The sequence below is a fragment of the Notamacropus eugenii genome, chromosome 2 (genome assembly GCF_028372415.1).
Source record: "Notamacropus eugenii isolate mMacEug1 chromosome 2, mMacEug1.pri_v2, whole genome shotgun sequence".
NCBI classification, from domain to species: domain Eukaryota; kingdom Metazoa; phylum Chordata; class Mammalia; order Diprotodontia; family Macropodidae; genus Notamacropus; species Notamacropus eugenii.
In genome coordinates, this window is record NC_092873.1 from 38,436,087 (window position 1) to 38,454,178 (window position 18,092).

At 49.0% G+C, this 18,092-nt stretch overlaps 1 protein-coding gene across 7 annotated transcripts in view; it reads left to right on the top strand.

Moving 5' to 3' along the window:
• Window positions 1–18,092, top strand: part of ABR (ABR activator of RhoGEF and GTPase) — a 289,390-nt gene that overhangs the window by 220,319 nt on the left and 50,979 nt on the right. For all 7 annotated transcript variants that reach the window (XR_011973884.1, XM_072639879.1, XM_072639880.1 and 4 more), the window contains 2 exons: window positions 1,975–2,072; window positions 2,490–2,621. Coding sequence is in view for 6 of the 7 variants with exons in the window: in XM_072639879.1 (XP_072495980.1) it covers window positions 1,975–2,072; window positions 2,490–2,621 (230 nt within the window). In the remaining variant the exon portion in view is untranslated. The remainder of the gene's footprint in view (window positions 1–1,974; window positions 2,073–2,489; window positions 2,622–18,092) is intronic.

Below are 18,092 nucleotides of genomic sequence, written 5' to 3' on the forward strand. Positions count from 1 at the left end.
GGGCCTTAGGCTCAATGATCCTTATGGTCCCTTCCAAGCCTGACAATGGGCTTATTCCCGTATCCTCCCCTTGCCTCCTGTCCCATGGGGATATTTAATTTAGTCTTCCTTGTTATTTTTGGACTTGGCTGATGCTTTCAGACTGTGTCTGACTGTTGAGTTCCACAACTGTCTTTTGCTCCAAAAGGGCCCATACAGACCCAGTTTTCTTCCAAGAGAGTGCACCCAACCCCCTGGCTTAGCAAGGGTGCACGCCCCAAGACAAGCCGCAGACATTGGATCCTCCTCCTTCTCCTCCATTTCTGGCCAGCATGCCGAATTGTTCCCTGGTTTAACAGGCTTCCAGAGCTCTGGATGACTTGGGGATTTTTGGTTTCCCCTGCTTTTTCATCTTCCTTTCTCTGGCCCCACCCCCCCACCCCCGCCCAAACATGATCTGAGCCCTCGAGGCTTATGGTCAGTAAAAGTCAGTCTTGGCTGGAGGCTGAGGGGCTTGGGGAGCAGCGGCTCCTCCCACCCCCATCACCCTTCTGCCATGCTAAATCCCTCCTGATGGAAAGCAGCCCTAGAGCTCATATTTTGTGTGATTCATGGGGTCTGAACAGAGCAGGAATCCTCAGGTTTTATCTCCGGGCCCCTGACTACTTCCTTCAGAGCAGTGACCCCCATTTGGCTGTTCACCCTTATGCCTCTTGCTGCACATGGTCAGTGGAAGGACCCAGGTAGATCTACCTTTTCCTATAGTAAGACCCAGGAGGAGGAGAGGGGTTCCCAAGTGGAAGCCAGCTGCCCCCACCTCATGGGGTGAAGCAGTCAGGTAAGATGTAGGCTTGCCCATGTGTCCTCTTTGACTTCTTTTCCTTGGCAGTCCCAGCCCCACTGGGGAGAAAAAGAACACCCAGATTTAGGATTAATGGAAGAGCTGAATGTTTTGGGAAAGAGCACCAAACATGGAGACAATCAGTTGGCTTTCTTGGACCTCAGTTGCCTCATCTTCAAAATGGGGAGGGATTAACCTAGATATCCCTCTCTGAATATTGTCTCTTTCCCTTTGCGGAAGGACTCCAGTCATCCATCACATTTGTGTATTGCTTTATTTATGGTTATAATGTGTTTGCATGATGAGATCATTTGGTGAGTGAACTAATGAAAATATTTCAATGGGGTAAGCACCAATCTAAGAGCTGGGCACACTAACTGAAGAAGAAAATGGTGAGAAAGAAGCTTGGCTTCTTGAAGAGACTCCTTCCCATACTCCTTTGCAGAGGGTAGGGGTTCACAGGTGTGGAATGGGCTTTTTTTTTTTTTTTGATTTATTGATTAGTTTTGTCACATTTTCATTCCTTTCTTCCTCTTTTTCTTTCTTTGACGTTAACGATGGTTCTCTGGGAGGGGATAAGTATAGGATACAGAGATATAGAAAAAAATGTCCATAAAATATTTTCTTGGGAAAAGAAAAAGGAAACAGTTCTTGCTCTTAAATTAAGAAAGATGTATGTAGGATGGATCCTCAAAAGAGGCCTGTGAGGGAGTTGTTCAGGGTTGTTATCCTCCTTTTTATAGGATGAAAAATGCAAGGGCCTCAAAATGATTCAGTCCAGCCCCCTAATTTTAACAGAGGGCAGCTGAGGCCCAGAGAAGAAATGACTGGCCCACCATCTTTCAGATACTTAGCAGGAGGGAAGAGATTTGTATTGAGGTCTGTCTCACTCCCAAATCCCAGGCTCTTTCCATTACACCACTATGGCTCCTGCAACCCTACCTCTTTACATGTTTCCAAACCTTTTAATTTTACTGATGAGGAGACTGGGGATCAGAGAAGTGATTTTCTAGTCAAGTTTCCTGATTCCCCATGCTCCTTTTCATTTTACCATACTATCCATCAATATGTTCCTATGGCTTTCTCCACCCCTAAGCCCTCATTCCTGCTCCCCAAAAGTCTCAGTGCTCCTCTGCTTTCCCTTTCTTCCCCAGACTTATACTGTACATTAGAGGTGGATTCATTCGGCTATTTTGTCAGCAAAGCAAAAACCAGGGTATTTCGGGACACAATGGAGCCCCAGTGGAATGAGGTAAGTGAAGGGGAGGGCCTGACTTCCAGAGAGATGGGGAGCATGGATATCCCTGCAGGGAGACCCCAGCTCTAGAGAGCAGAGCCCACTGCCCTTTGAGTGTGTGCGATAGGACCCATTGCAGAAGCACATGTCCACCACTGGTTTGGTGAGGATCCCATTTGGCCAGAGCTGGGGTGGTGGGGGCCAGGTGGACAAAGACCTAGCCATCCCTTCTGCTCTCTGGTCCTTTGCTCATCCCAGCTTCCAATCCGGATGTTTCTGTTTCTGGGGGCTCCCAAACACTGCTGTACTAGTCCCTCAGATGAGCTCCCCCCCATCCTGGAGGCAGTTTGGCAATCTAGGAAAGGTTCTTTTCCATGCCTGCCCCACAGGTTTCAGAGGTCTGGGTGACCCTTTACTCTCTGCTCCCTTTAGGAGTTTGAGATTGAGCTGGAGGGCTCTCAGTCTCTGCGGATCCTCTGCTACGAGAAATGCTATGATAAGACCAAGGTCAACAAAGACAACAATGAGATCGTGGACAAGATCATGGGCAAAGGACAGATCCAGGTCAGATGCTTGGCGGGACGGAATGGGAAACGGCTGGGGGTGGGGAGGAGGGGATGGAAGCGCTGCCACAACTGCACTCACGTGACCTTGTTTCCTCCTTCCCTGGGGACCTTGTTCTGCCTGACATCTCCATCTTCCTCAAATTTTGCTTGGTCTTTCCATGTGCTATCCTAGAATACATTAAACTTTTATTAAGTGCCTCTTGTGTGCCAGGCACTGGGCTAAAATCTGGGGATATAAGGAAGGAAAAGAAAGACCTCCCTGCCCTCAAGGCACTTACTTAATGTAAGGAGTCAGCCGCTTCAAAGAAAGAGACCCCAGCTGGTTTTCCTCCTAGCTGGTTCTGTGATCATGCTGGCCTGCCCCAGTACAGGGAGAAAATTTTTAGGCTTTGTCTGGGTGGGGTGAAGGGACCCAAGATCTTACTAGGCGCTGGGGGGTCGACTCCAGGCTTTGCAAAAGGAATGCCACCTCATTCATCTGTCCTGTGTCTCCTGGTGGCTGAGGACCCTGTCCTTCCATAGGTTTGGCTTGGCAGCAAACTCTTATGTTCTTCGTCTTTACTATCAGAGGAGATTTCTGCTTTCTCTTTTGAGTTGTTTCTTCTGCAGTGGTGATGGACCATCTGCACTCCCTCACCTGGTTCCTCTCTCCATGTATATTTATCTACAAAATGAATGACCTGGTTCAGGGGTCACCTCTTTGACTATGGAACTGCATAACGCTCCCAAGCCTCTGTAAGAATGGAGCTTGAGGCCTCATTAATGCTGTGCTCTGATGGATGGAGCCAGCTGGCCACTGTAAATCGCCACCACAGTACCTTCCTTTGTCAGAGAGGAGAGAGCGCCTCTCAAGGGAGTGTGTAGGATGTCCCTAGAGATGCCCTCTGCTTGGTCTAGAATGTGAGCTTCCTGGGCTCATGCTCTGGCCCTTAGCTGAATTGTCTTAGTCCTTTGCCCAGGACACAGGGAGTGTCTCCTCCTTCCCTCAGAGCCACCAAGATGAGTTTGGTAGGCATGGGGAGGATGTCACGCAGGGAGTGCCCACTGCCTGCCTGCCTTTCTTTCCTGCTGCCACTCACTATGGTGTCCTCAGTGTACCAGGCCTGCTTCTTGTTCCTGGGCACTGTCACCAAGGAAACCAGTGCTGCCAAGACAACTGCAAGCTGGTGCTTCATTATGGAGGGAGCAGGGCTGAGAGAGAGAGAATACAAGAAAGAGAACACACAGAGAGAAGGGAGGAAAAGAAGAGAGAAAAGGAGGGAGAAGAGAGAGATAAGGAGGGAGGGAAAGAGAAGAGAGAAAGGAGGGAGAGAGAGGAGAGAGAAGAAGGAAAACAGGGATGAAGGGGGGAGAGAGAGAATACAGAGAGAGGGAGAGAGATTGAGAGAGATAAAGAGAGTGTGGATGGGCAGGAGGGAGAGGAAAGGAGAGAGAGCTCTGAATTCAGTTCTTGGAACTTTTTTCTTTGTGTGGTTATTGAGACTCTGGTGGAGATCCCATCTCCATACCCAGACAGTTCCTGGGATGTCCAGACTAGGCTGGTGGGAAGGTCTCCATTCTTTGTGGTGCCTACACTGTCCCTGTCTGCCCACCCCCTCCTCACTTAGAACATAGTTGTGTGGCCCCAGGAGGTTTCCAGGGCTCCAGCTTGGGTCCTGTTAGAATACATGTCTCCACAGTGAAGAGGTGGGTGACTGCCATCTGTTCTCTCTGCTGGGGGAGGGAGAGAGGCTGGCAGATGAAGATGGACAGAGAGAGGGTGTTCTGGAATGGCATCAGTGCCACCAATTAACAGGAAATTTGGAGTCCTCCCTCCCCCATCCCTATTTTCTGAATGTTGTTATGGAAATTTCATGGAAGGAGGTGGCCAGTGGCCACCTGAGTTTCCAGCTCTCTATTTGTCCCTCCCCCTCCCCCAGCCTCCTAGGCCCCCAAGGGAAATAAGCCATAAATCATGATGTCTCTTTGGCAGATGCAGATGGGGGGAGGGAGGGGAGGAAGGGGGAATGGGAGAGGGAATTTCTGTTGTGTTTGGCAGAGAGGAGAGCACAGGCTGGTAGGGAAAATGCTTTTATATTTAAACTTAAAAATATTAACTGCCTGAGAGTTGATATGAAAAGAAATCTATGGCTCAGGTTCGCCAGCTGACCCTAGGCCTTGAAGTGGGCAGTTTGGATTCCTCTGGGTTTCTTTTGAAGTCCTCAGGTCCTTCCCAGCCACCCGGGGTCCTGGCTTCCTGCCCTTTGCCACAGGTCTCTATGGAGGTGGAAATGCCTAAAATGGTCACTTTGATAGATCTGGGAGATATGGGATTAAGTCCTGAGTTTTCACTCACCCTGCAGTCCCTCAGAGCAGCATGGTTTGCCTCCCCAGGCCAGGAAGAGATACCCTGGAGAGTACATGGAATATACTGTTCCCACGTTGCCCACCTCATTTTACTTTGGAAGGGGGTTGGCACAGCTCTGACCTCACTCTGACTTCTCTTTGTACATGGTCACATCAGTCTTACAGCATCTGATGCCTAGTTTCTGCCCCAATGGTCAAGGAAAGAAGGCACCTGATTGGCATGGGGAAAGAAGGGTTTCCTGCTTCTGTTGGCCATGTGGTCTTTCCCCAACACCAGAGCTACAGGGAGAGGCTACAGAACCAGTGGAGGGCCCGAAAGTAAGAAGACTGGCCCTGAAGAAGGCAGACGACCTAGTTTCAAATCTTGTCCTATCCCTCATTACCTAGGTGACTCTGGACAACATGTATTAATTGGATAGAGTGCTGGACTTGGAATCAGAAAGACCTAGTTTTGAATCCTACCCTTGGGCTGCTTCTCTGGACCTCAGTTTCTTATCTATAAAAGGAGCAGATTAGACTAGGTGATGTTACAGGTTCCAATCCAATATGCTTCTGTGATCACTTTAATTGCTCCATGCCTCAGTTTCCTCCTCTGTAAAATGAGGGAGTTGGATTCTGTGGCCCCTTCCAGCTCTGTAGTAGCTCTTGGGTACTTGCCCCTGGGGTTGCCCCTGGGTGGCTCATTTTCTCCCATTTCCATTTTAGCCTTCATGCAGTTTCCCCATGGCAAGGGTCAGACCACATCACTCCCTTCCTCATAAGCTTTAATGGCTCCCTATTGTCAGCTAGAACAGACATTGTGTAAGTGACCACTGATAGGAGCAGGAATTAGCATGGAATGAGGCACTCAGCCTGGGTGAGAGAGTCTTGTCTGAGCTCAGCAGTGAGACTGAGAAGTGAGCTAGGCATGAATCTCTCCTCCCTGCTGGCAGAGCAGTAGGGGAGGAGATGCTGAATGAGGCCTATGTGGCCCATGTGGCCCATGTGTTTGTTTCACCTGACTGTACTTACAAGGGGGGATTCTATTGCTGAAGGAACAGGGGAGTTATTGGGAAGTGATGGTGACATTAAAAAAAATGATCATTTAGCAAACATTTTTCAGAAGGAAGGAGCCAGGCTGGTGTGTTGGGTCATAAGGCTGGATCTGGAGTTAAGTAACATCCTAGCTAACATGCCAACCTAACATCCCAATACGTGAGTGATGAGATGAGGTATCTCACCTTTTGAGGCTTAAGATTTCTGCTATGGAGGATTAGGGGGTTGGGTTCAGTGGCCTCCGAGGGCCATTTCAGCTATGGCCTTATAGCCTCAGTTTCCTCATCTGTTAAATGGGAGGAGTGGGGTGTGATGAGAATACTAACCATGACTTAGATATTTCCTACCTCACCAGTTTGGGGGAGACACTGGGCCCACCTGAAAGTGCCATCCTAAAGTGAGGAGTTGCTATTTATTCCTTAGGGAGGTGAGACTCTGACTTTTCTTGTAGATATCTTCCTGTTTGTCTACTCCATGTGAAGGACAGGAGGGAAAGGGGACTTTACTTCCACTGCTCCTCATCTGGGCTGGTAGAAAGAGGGAATAAAAAGAGGCCTGCCTTGTTCCCTACTCTACCTCTCTGTTTTGGAGTGGCTACCATGCTCTGGGGGTATACAAGAGAAAGAGAAGGCTTGGCTCCTACCCTCAGGAGCTTATAGTCTAGCTGTGTGGGCAAGAGGCAGCTGCGGAACAACCTGGGATCCTCGGTAATCAGGCCCTAGACTAGGCAGAGTAGACAGGAAGTATTACAGGGAATCAATAGATCAATCAACAAGCACTTATTTAAGCCCCTACCATGCACAAGTACTCCACTGACTCCCCATCAGCTCCAGGATCAAAAGGAAAATCCTCTGTTTGGTGCTCCCAGCCCCTCCTCACCTGCTCTCACCTTGACTCCTCACTCCTCTGTATGGACTCTTCCATCCAGTGACGCCGGCCTCCTGGCTGTTTCTCCATCTCTTTTTTCTAGTGTCCCATGTAGATACTATGAGCACTTTCCTACCTTTATCCCTTTAATTCCAGGCCACCTTTGTCCAGAACGGGGTCTTTTAACCCTTCGTGTCTTTTGGAAAGATAATTGGGTCAAACTTATGTACCCCCTCCTCAGAACCAATGCACAGGACTGCAAAGGAAACCAGTTAGATTGAGAGCCAGCAATGTCTCTTTAGGAACAAGGTTGTGGATGCGGGGTTAATAGCCCCTGCTTCTCAGCCTCAGACTCAGAAGGCTCCTGTGCCCTGCCCAGCCCCCATCTGGAGCACTGTGTTCATTTCTGGGCCCCACATTTTAGGAAGGACCTTGGTAACGCGAAGATGGCCCAGAGAGTAAGTTCATGAGTGAAAGGCTCTGTGCTGGGTCATGGCAAGGAAAAGGGGAGAAATGAAGGGTTTTGTCCTGGAGAAGAGAAAGCTGGAGGGGCGTTGTGGGTGAGGAGATATGGAAGCTGCCTTCCTTTCCTGGGTTCCCGAAGGCCAAGTAAGGAACTTGCAGAGAGGAAGATTTAAGCTCACTGTCAGGAAGTCTACAAAATGATTAATTAGAACGCTAGCTAGCATTTACGTACCAGTTTAAGGTCATTAGGCATGTTATATCTCATTCTCATTTGATCCTCCCCGCAAAGTGAAGCAGAAAGTGAGGCTGCCTCAACAGGTAGTGAGTTCCCTGTCACTGGAAGTCTTCAAGCAAAGATCCAGGCAACCTCTTGTCAGGGAGGTTTGCCAGCAAGATTCCTCTGAAGCTGGACATTGTAGTAGAGAGCTCTGAGGGTCCAGGCAATTTCTTTGATTTGTCCAGGTCTCCCTCTCTACAGAAAGGTAGGCCTCCTTAACCACAGCTTCTGCTCTCTGCCTGCCTCAGATGGTCTCCTATTCCCACTCCCACCCCCAGCCCTGAGCCAGGGTGACTCAGCTGTTTGTTTACACAAGCCAGTTTCCGATAACAGCCCCCACGTTTTCCCGGCCTCCAGATGCTCCTGTCCCCAACGGGACCTACATGCTGCCTGATCCACATGTTCCCAGGGTTAAATCCATTCTTCAGAGGCCTGCGGGGAAGAACTTGGTCTTTTCCCTCCTGGCGGAGGGGAGGGGTGACCCATCTGAGCTTCCCAAAGCCAAACTCGGGTTCCTGGTCCCCCTCATATCTGCCCCCCAGCCCAAGACTCTGTGAAATGTAGCTTGAGATTTCGTGCAGGCTGGGAGTTCCCCACCCCCAGAGTGGGAGGCAGGCTGATTTTCCCATGAAGCCAGCAGTTAAAGGCCTCCTCATCAGGACTGAAATGCTCAGAGGCCCCTCTGCATTCGGCCAGAGCCCATACTCCAGGGTGGGAGAGAACCTTTGATCCTGAGCCTAAGGGACTGGCAGAAGGCAAACAGTCAGCTCAATAACAAGCTTCCTGGCCTTGGCCGTGGGGTCATTCTTCCTCCAGAGTACAGCACTTGCACCCAGTGACAGGGTGTCCTCAGCAGGAGAGGGCAGCTTCTGGGAAGTCCGGGAGCAGGCACTAAGACCCTTGGAGACCTTGAGAGGTGCAGGGCTCCTCAAAGAGTCTGCAGCTTCGGGGGTCATCTCTTCCAGTCCCCTGCTCTCAGGCAGCTGGGAGAGTGAAGCACCAAAGGCTCTGTGGTGGCGTTTCCTAGACCTCTTCTTGGGCTAAGTCTCCACAGCCTCAGCCTAGTGTGCTAGCCCCCTGGGCAGAAGTAGGCATCTGTCACATCAATTCAACAGACATTCCAATAGAATATAGACTTCTTTCGGGCAAAGCAGACCCCTCTCTCCTTTCTTCCTCCTTCCTTCCTCCCTCCCTCCCTTCCTCTTTCCTCTCTCTTTTTCTCCTTCCTTCCTCCTCTTCTTTTCCTCCTTCCTCCCTTCTTTCATTCCTCCCTCCCTCCCTTCTTTCGTCCCTCCCTCCCTCCCTTCTTTCCTTCCCCTTCCCTCCCTTCCTCCCATCCTTCCTTTCTCCCTTCCTTCCTTTTTCCCTCCCTCCCTCCCTTCCTTCCTCTCTCTCTGCCTCCCCCGCACTGTGCCTGACGTATAAAGGAACTGAATAGAGGCTTGTTGATTGATTAAGATAAGAAGGGGCCTTAGAATTTGCTGCTTCCACCTCCTTCCTTGATTTTATACACCAGAGAACTGGGAGGCCACAGTTTGTGAATGTCTGAGGCAGGATTTCAAGCCAGCTTGTCTTGGCTGTCAGGTCCACCGCCCTCCGTGCTTATGTGTGAGGTGCTGAGCAGGATAGGAAAAAAAGTGATCCTGGAAAGATGAATGAGAGTCTGAAGAAGGGTGAAGGAAGGTGTCTGGGGGGAGGGAGGCGTCACTGTTGTCCTGGAGGAGGAGCTTGGAAAATCCTCTCCCTATTTGCAGAGCGTCACTTCGTGCTCAGCCCTCGGTGGCCATAGAGCCTTTTGAAGTCTGTGTGTGTGCATGCATGGGAAGAAACTGAGGTCCAGAGAGGAGAGAGAGACCCAAAGATCGAAGGAGCATTGAGTTAGGGTTGGCAGGAGCCCTGGAGATCACCTAATGTAGCCCTCTCCCATCGTGGCCATTTAACAGACGAGAAAACTGAGGCCCACACAAGTTAAATGACTTATCCAGGGTCATACAGGTTGAAAGTAGGAGAGTCTGATGGTGTCTCCTTGCCATATATAAAATAAACTGAACTCTCCATAAAATTTGTTTATTTTAAGCTGATGGTATTTGCTGGAATAGATCTTGCAAACTTTGTTGACTTTTAACTTTTTCATCCTATTTCTTTGCTGTGAAGCCCTGTTTGTATCCAGTTAAACGTGACTTGCTTAAACCTCTAAAAAAGAAAAAGTAGGAGAGCCTGCATCCCAGTCCAGGTCATCTTGATTCCAGATCCAGCATGCTTGTTCTATGCTGGCTGGCCACCTTTGGGATTCCTAATAGGACCTGCTGTTTTCCTCTTGGATTTAGTCAATCCACAGACATTTATTAAGAACTTGCTTTGTGCAGGGTACTAGAAAGAAATAATTTTGAAAGCGAGAAAGTCCTTGTTCTCAAAGAATTTCTAGTCTAATGAGGGAGGAAATGTGCCTATATATGGAAGGTAGGGAGTTCATGGTGGGAGGGTGACCGAGCAACTGGGGAGCAGTCAGGAAAGGCTTCCTGGAGGAGGCAGTGCATGATCTCATCTTGGAAGGGAACCAACAATCTGGAGAGGTAGAATGATCAGACGTGGGGGATTAAGTCCTTCCCCCATTTTATAGAGGAGAAAATTGATGCGCAGAGAGGGCCTGTGACCTGACTTGCCTGGAGTCACCCAAGTAGAAAATAGCCCTCCTTCCCCAGCCTCATGCCACCCACCCACCCGCCTGTCCAATGGCTTCTTTGGGGAAGGGCCTGCTCTTCTGCCCTTGGATGGGGAAGTTGGCGGCTGCTCTGGTTTGCTCAGATCAGGAGAGGAGATGAGTCATTCAATCTGAGACTCTTGGGAGCCCAATGTCTAGGAAGTCCCTAGAAACTGCCCAGCACTGGGGGCGGTTCTCACCTCCTATTTAGCCAGGGGAGCCAGAACCAGTCCTGTCTTTAGGGGAAGTGAGGAGCAGACACCTGTTTGCTGTGGTGGGGAGGAAGAATGTTGCTAGTGCTGGTTCTCTAAGTGGCTGGGTCAGAGGAAGGTGGTTAACAACAGAGATGCTTGCAAATAGTGAAGGCAGGTGGGGCCCCAGAATCTTCTTCAGAAGTGTTGAGGCTTCCCAAAGTCATTATCTGTGGGACAAGCTATACTCAGCATCGTGCAATACCAACTTCTGTGTTCAGAGGGAGGACACACTTCTAGGGTCAGCGGACCTGGATTCAAATCTTGCCAATGACCCTTATTATGGGTGTGACCCTTGGCTCCTTGCTGGGCACACCAGACAGCTTCTGAGATTCTTTTTCCAGATCTATAAATCACTTAACCTCCCTTGTCCTCATTTACTTTCTCTGTAAAATGAGTGAGGTAAACTCAGTGGCCTCTGAGATCCTTTCTGGCTTGCCTATGAAATCATTTAGCCTCTCTGAGCCTCAGTTTCCTTCTTTGTAAAAATAAGGGAGCTGGACTTGCTGATGTCCTCTGAGGTCCCTTCTGGCTCTAGCTCTGGGGTCCTTATATCTACCTCAGACAGGTACTGGGGTCAACCCCCTCCAGCCTTGCTTCTCAGGTCAGCTGAGGCAAAGGTCAGGGATGGAGCCTTCAGGTTTCATCCCACCCAACCCTCAGGAGCTGCCAGCCACATTCAAGTGGGAGATGAGGCCACAGCTGCCATCTGTCTCCTGGGCTTGGCGCCTTGGACCTTGTTTGATGGGGATTGAGCCCTCTCCTTCCCCCCACGCTGGCAAGTCTGGGCATCTTGTTGTGTTGGGTCACACTGCGGGGATTGTGACTGTCGGGAGGCCTGACTGCATGGCTTGGAGCCCATCACAGCTGCCCCCAGAGGCCAGGGAGCACTGGTCACCTGGCAGTGGCCAGCTACACTGACTTCTCTGGCTGGGTGTTTCCAGCATCTGGTCACAGTGGCTGCTGGTGTCAGATGTGTTTGCAGCTGATGGCCAGACTAGGAGTAGGGAGGATGACTGAACATTCAGAGTCTTCATTCTCTGCTTCTCCCTGTCCCACCCTAGGGGCCTTAGATACTGCTCCTGGGTTAAAAACAACCACCACAACATATTCCAGAAATACTAATAAATCAAAGTGGAACAAGTCTCCAAAGAAAACCTCAAGTTTAAATAACTCTTTATACCTTAATTAAAAATTTTGAAGTACAGCATTCATTTTAAAGCAAAAATAAATCAGACTAGGTATTTATTGTCCGTCTGTTGCCACCAAGAATGGTGCAAAAGGCTGCCTTTGGAGTCCGAGGATCTGTGTTCTATTGCCAGCTCTGCCTTTAACAACCTGTGTGACCTTGGGCAAGTCACTTGACCTCTCTTGGTCTCAGTTTCTTCATCTGTAAAATAGCAAGGTGATTTCTGAGGCCTCTTCCAGGTCCTTCCCCATGATTATCCTGTGAATGCTGAATTTGAAATTCGATAACCTAGCTACCTCCTACTCTGTCTCCTTACTACCTGTGTGACCTCCCAAGGCCTTCCTGGGGCCTTGGTTTCCCCATCTGTAAAATGGGAAGGTTGTATTTGATGGCTCTTTTCCAACTCTAGAGCTCATGAGCCTGGGCCACAAAATTTTTAATAAATCAATTGATAGTTAAAGATGTATGACTGCTGTGTATGAAAGAATGAGTGGTCAGTGGGTACCCATCTCCCCATGATAGAGCTCGTTCTTTTCTGATACCTGCAGTGAGGTGATGCAGGACACAGGCATTACTGCTGTGAGTGACCCGGGGAAGTAGAGATGTACTAGTGGTGGCCTTCCCTGGCCTTGGGACCCAGATGGTTGGGGAGGCCATCCATCTGCCTGGGCTCAGCAAAGCCATCAGTCAGGAGCGGTGCTGGGGAACAAGAGGGCTTTGTAAGCAGCACTGGGGCTACTTCTGGTTTCAGTTACTTGAAAGATTGTAAGGAAGTTGAGGAGTGAGTATGGGTCCACCATGCTGTGGAACCTTGGGCCTCTTCCCATGGTCCCAGGGCAGGAGGGCTGCCGGACCCAGCACCCTCCGGCTGTGCCCATCAGTCTGCTGTCCTCTCAAACATGCTTGTTTCTTGGTGCCTCAGACCCCGTGATCTAAGGCAGAGAATGAGCAGTTTAGTGTAAGGGTGGGACCAGTAGGTGCTAGGCTGCCTCTGACATCAGCTTTTAGCTACTGGGGAGATTTTCATTTATTAATGCCCTGCAAAGTAGTGACCATGTTGAGAAGGCTGTGTGTGTGTGTGTGTGTATGTGTATGTGTATGTGTGTGTATGTTTGTGTAAAATTGTCCTAATAATCCTCCTGTGGTCTTGGTTTGATTTCAAGGTCCATTCCTGTCCAGTGTGTGCCTTCCAAATCCCCCCCCAAGACAAGGAATTGGCCCCATCCTTTCAGGGAAGTAGAGGAAGGAAAAGACGAAGAGAGAGGGAGGCAGGATAAGGCATGAGTACAAGGACCTATCGTGTAAAGCTGAAATGACTTGACAGTGGGTACTTAATACATGATTTTTTTAATGCCACTTTATGGAGGGAAAATCATGAGGCCTAGAGCAGAAAAGGGTCATTGAGACAAGGCATGGATCAAGCAAAAGCAGCCAACAGCACAAAACTAGTCTGATGCTGTATGCACCATTTCATGGCTGTAGACCCCCACCTCTGCAGAGGAGCTAAGCCACGCTTGCTCATTGTGATTTCCCAACATTTCCTCATCATTCTTTGCCACACACATTGTCATAGCCGTTTCATCTGTTGTTTTCCTGGCTGTGCCTCCTTCCTTTAGGGCCACTTCCTATGAGTCTTTCCGTGCCTCACTCTCTAGAAGCTGGTATGATAGATAGAAAGCCAGCTGGTCCCAAGGCCAGTAAGATATGGGTTCAAACTCCCCTCTGACTCATTGGCTTGGTTGACTCTGGGCAAGTCAATTCATCTCTGACTGCTCTGGGCACCTCTCTAAGACTAGAATATACAGAGAAGGTGCTAACCTGCACCAGAGGAGGGAATTTTCTCTGCTGGGAGGTCCTTGAATCAGTAAAATCACAGGTCCCATCCCTATCCCTGCACTTCAGAATCCTATTACATTCCTTCACAACACTTTGTTTAGCCTTGACCCAGTGGGTAGGCATCTTACTTTGTGTCCATGCCTGTGCTGCCCTCTAAAAAAGTAGCATTATTAATATTTGTGTGTATCTGCACACTTTTTGTCTTTGACCCCTGGAGGTGGGGTCATATGCATAACAGGATCAAAGGGCATTGGATCCTGGGCATCTCTCTGGCTTTCATTTTCTCTCTAAAATGAAAGACTCAGAACAGATCATCTCCAAGATCTAGTTCTGATGTCCTGTGACTCAGTTTATCATTTTAAACAATTTGAAGGATCATAGCTCTAGAGATGGAAAGGGCCCCAGTGTCCATCTGAGGTAGCTCCTGTAAATGATTTGCCCAATGTCATACGGGTAGCATGTGTTAAACATTTATGAAGAGCCTACTGTGTGATATCTAGGTGTGCAAGGGACCCCAGGTGGTTGTGTACACCAACTCATTTATTTTATAGATGAAGAAATTGAGACATGTGGAGGTAAACGATTTGCCCAATGGCACGTGGGTAGGATGTGTCAGTAAGAATTTATTAAGCGCCTCCCCAGGGTGTACCAGTCATTGACATGGGACGTACAAAAAAGAGGGAAAAGATAGTCCCTGTTTCAAGGAGCTCACGTTCAAACTGGGGACACAGAAAAAAAATGAAGATGTACTGTGTTCCAAGCAGGATTTGCACCCAGGTCCACTGACTCTAGAGACAGCCTTATTCCCACTGTACCACATGGTTTGAAGGAGGATTTGGGGTGAACTGCAGCCCTTGGATGCTCTCCTCCTTCCATGCTATGGCAGGCTTTGGCTCTCATTCCCACATATCTAGAAGGCACAGAAAGAGACCATGACCCTGACTGCTGTGGGAAGCCTTGTTTAGACTGGAACAAAGTGCAGGGAGCGCCGAGGAAGCCCTGGCTCCAGGGGAGGGAGCAGGACCATTGTCCTTTGCTTCGTCCTCTCTCTCCTGGCCCCTGCCCCCCTCCCTGGGGACTCTCCAACATCGCTGGGCTTGAATGGACTCCGGAGCTATTGGCATTCGGAAGCTGCCCCTTGTCCAACCTCCTCCCAGAAATGGGCATGGGAGCCAAAACTATCCTCCTCCCCCTCTCAGCTCTGCCTACCTCTCTCAGGTCTCAAGTGCCCCTGTCATAGACCCTTCCTGCCTGTGCATTCCTCAGCAGGAAACCAACCTAGATCCTCATGATGCTGTGAGGCCCTAGGGGCTCAGAGCATCCAATCTAGAGCTGAAGAGACCTGAGAGGTCAGCTCAGCTAGGGTCCCCCCCCACTTTTGTTGTCATTTTTGACAGAGCAGGAAACCGAGGCCTAGGGACTCATAAGTATTAGAGGTTGAATTGTAAACTCAGGTCCTCTGACTTCAGTGCCAGCCATCTCTCCCTGTTCTGTGCATTATTAATAATTATATTACATAATTATATCATTAATGATTCTATAATATCTCACATTTTCTCAAATTACCTTGTTTACTTACCTGTGAACACATAAGAGTTGACATGGATAGAACAAGAGACTTGGAGCCAGGAAAACCTGGGTTCCGAAATGTCTGTGATACTTACTAGCTATGTGACCCTGGGCTAGTCACCTACCCTCCTGTACCTCCAGCAACTACTTGGCTTGATCTGCTCTGGGTGTTTTGGCAGGATTTTGTTCCTACCCCAGACTGTTGAAATCCCAGACTTTATAGGTGGAAAGTATTCTGTTAACCCACTGTTAATAATAGCTGACAATTATTTATTGCTTCACAGCTTACAAAGGGCTTTACAGACCTAAGAGGCTCAGTACCCAGAACCCTGGACTTGGAAAACACTTACTGAGCTGTATGACCCTGAGCAAATCATGTAAAGCTTTTTGGCCTCAGTCTCCTTATCTCTAAAATGAGGATATTAATAGCACCTCCTACCTCTGTTGTGAGGATCGAATGAGCTAATACTTGTAAAACCTTTTGCAAACCCTAAAAATGCTATATAAATGCTAGTTATTGTGTATGTGTATTTTAAATGCTAGCTATTTTACTCTTTTCATTATCTATTAAATTTAAGCTTTGTGAGATGGGCCATTTCCTTTTTTCCCCCCAGTGAAGTGTCCTCTCCATGAGGAGCTCCCCTATACCAATATAGATCATGCCTTCTCGACAACTGTGACTTGCCCAAGGTCACATAGTCAGTATGCATCAGGAGCAGGTCATCCGTACTCTGAAACCAGCTAGAACATGCTGCCTCCCAAGGTAATAAAAGCATTAGCACATTTTACAGGTAATGAAATTAAGGTTCACAAGTTAAGTGACTTACTTATGGTCATGTAACTGCTGGTCAGCATCAGGCAGGATTTACACTCAGTTCTCCCTACTCCAAGGCCAGTGTTCTTTGCACAATTCCACACTGTCTACCATCTGGATGATGGTGCTAATGACTCTGGCCACTGGAGGGCCCTTCCTTGTTCGACCATATTCATCAGTGTTTGCTTTGGCCACAGAGCAGGAGACTGAGACATCTTGCAAAACCTGAATCCTGCCAAGGAGGGGACTCCCCGCCTCCCCCGAGCCCGGCATGCCCCAGTACCTCTCCTGACCTCAGTCCCTTTTTGGCTCTTAGACCCATTCCCTCCCTGACCTCTGCCCCTTGCAGTTGTGTCCATTGGCAGCTGTCTGACCTCTCATGGTGCAAAGCCAGGCCCTAGAAATCCCCTAGGGAGAGGGGAGAGACTGGAAGATGCTTATCTAGAACCTAGGGAAGCTTGATTAAGGGGCTCTCCTATGTGTGGCAGCCCATGCCAGGCTAATGTGCAGTGGTTTTTCCCCAGACTTCTAGGAGGAAACTCTTTCTTTCTCCCTCCTTCCTTGTCTCCCAGGTGTTCATGGTTTGGCCAACCCAGACTTTGCCAAGTGAACTCCTGAGTCAGGAAGCATTGAAAAGCAAGCAGATGTCAGCTTAGGCTCTCTCCTTCCCTTCTCCTTCCCCTCTGCATCCCACATTTGACTTCTGAACCAGACTCAGTGGAAAGAGCTCTCTGTATATGGGGTCGGTGGACCTGGGTTCAAATTCTGCTTCTGTCATGACCTGTGTGACTGCAAGCAAGTCCTTTGGCAGTTGCCTCATCTGTAAGAAGTGGGGGCTCCTTCACGGTTCAGAATCTCGGGGATCCTGTGTTCTTTCTTTTTGCCCTAACTAGGGACCAAACAGCGGCTGAGGACTGGCTCTGCAGCGGGGGCTCAAAACTTTCCTGCCTCACAGACACCCATGGGCAGTGTCTGCCAAAAGCCTGGGCATCCTTCTCAGGATCCTGTTTTAAAGGCATAAAACAGAGGATGGCACAGGACACCAAAAGCCACTGAAATAGACATTGCCACAAATGTTTTTTTCCCAAGTCCATGGACCCTTGGTTAAGAATCCTTGACCCAGAGAGTCCTTGGAAATAGTTTTACCTTCTCCATGAGAACATCCACTCTCTTACCCCTGAAAGGAAAAGGTAAAAGGTGGGAGGGGGAGGTCAGGGGGAAAGTGCTGTATGGGAATGAGCAGTGGATGGGCAGTCAGTCATTCAGGTAACCAGCATTTATGATGTGCCTACTGTGTACCAGCAACTGTGCTAATCACTGGAAGCTCTGGCATCCAGTCCTTGCTAGCCTTGGGTCATTGTTTAGCCCCTACTAGCTTCCTTTTCTGGCACGAATGGATTAAAGGATTCCCAACGTCCCTTCCAGCTCTGACTTCCAGCAGGGCCTCCTTTCATGCCCTCTAGAAGGGACTATACTTGAATGATAAGACATGATGCCTTCACTAGAGAAATTCAGGCCTGTCCTGAAATGGAGAAAGAGCCTCTTCTTTCTCGGGCTTTGTCCTTAGCTCTCTGCAGCTCTCTGCACGGAGACCCTGGCTTACTTTTGGCAAGGTCTATTGGGCAATAGGAACATTCTCCCGAGTTCCTCAATTCGGCCATGGCTCCTGCACTCCTGGTCTTTATGGGACCTCATGAGTGATCATGTCACAGAGTTGCCTTATCCCCTAAGGAGGTCACACAGCAAATGTACAGGCATCGTAGGATCGTAAGGACCCACATTCAGAGCTGGAGGAAGCCTCAGAGGCCTTCAATTCTCACCCTCTCATTTGAAAGATGTAGGCCTGAGGTTAGGTGACTTGTTCAAGGTCACACAGTCACTCTCAGAGACAGATCCCAAACCCAGGTTTTAAATACTTCAAGCCTGGCTTTCTATCCACTGGATACCATGTTGTGGGTTGGGTTGAATTGAATTGAATTCTAGGCAAGGGGACATCCCTCAGGGCCAAGCTGCCCAACAAATTGGATTCTCTTTCAAGAGGAGAGAAAGGCCTTGTTTGTCTACCACAAAATGTCAGCAAGGCACTATAGAGATGAGTAATAGGAATAATTAACAATTA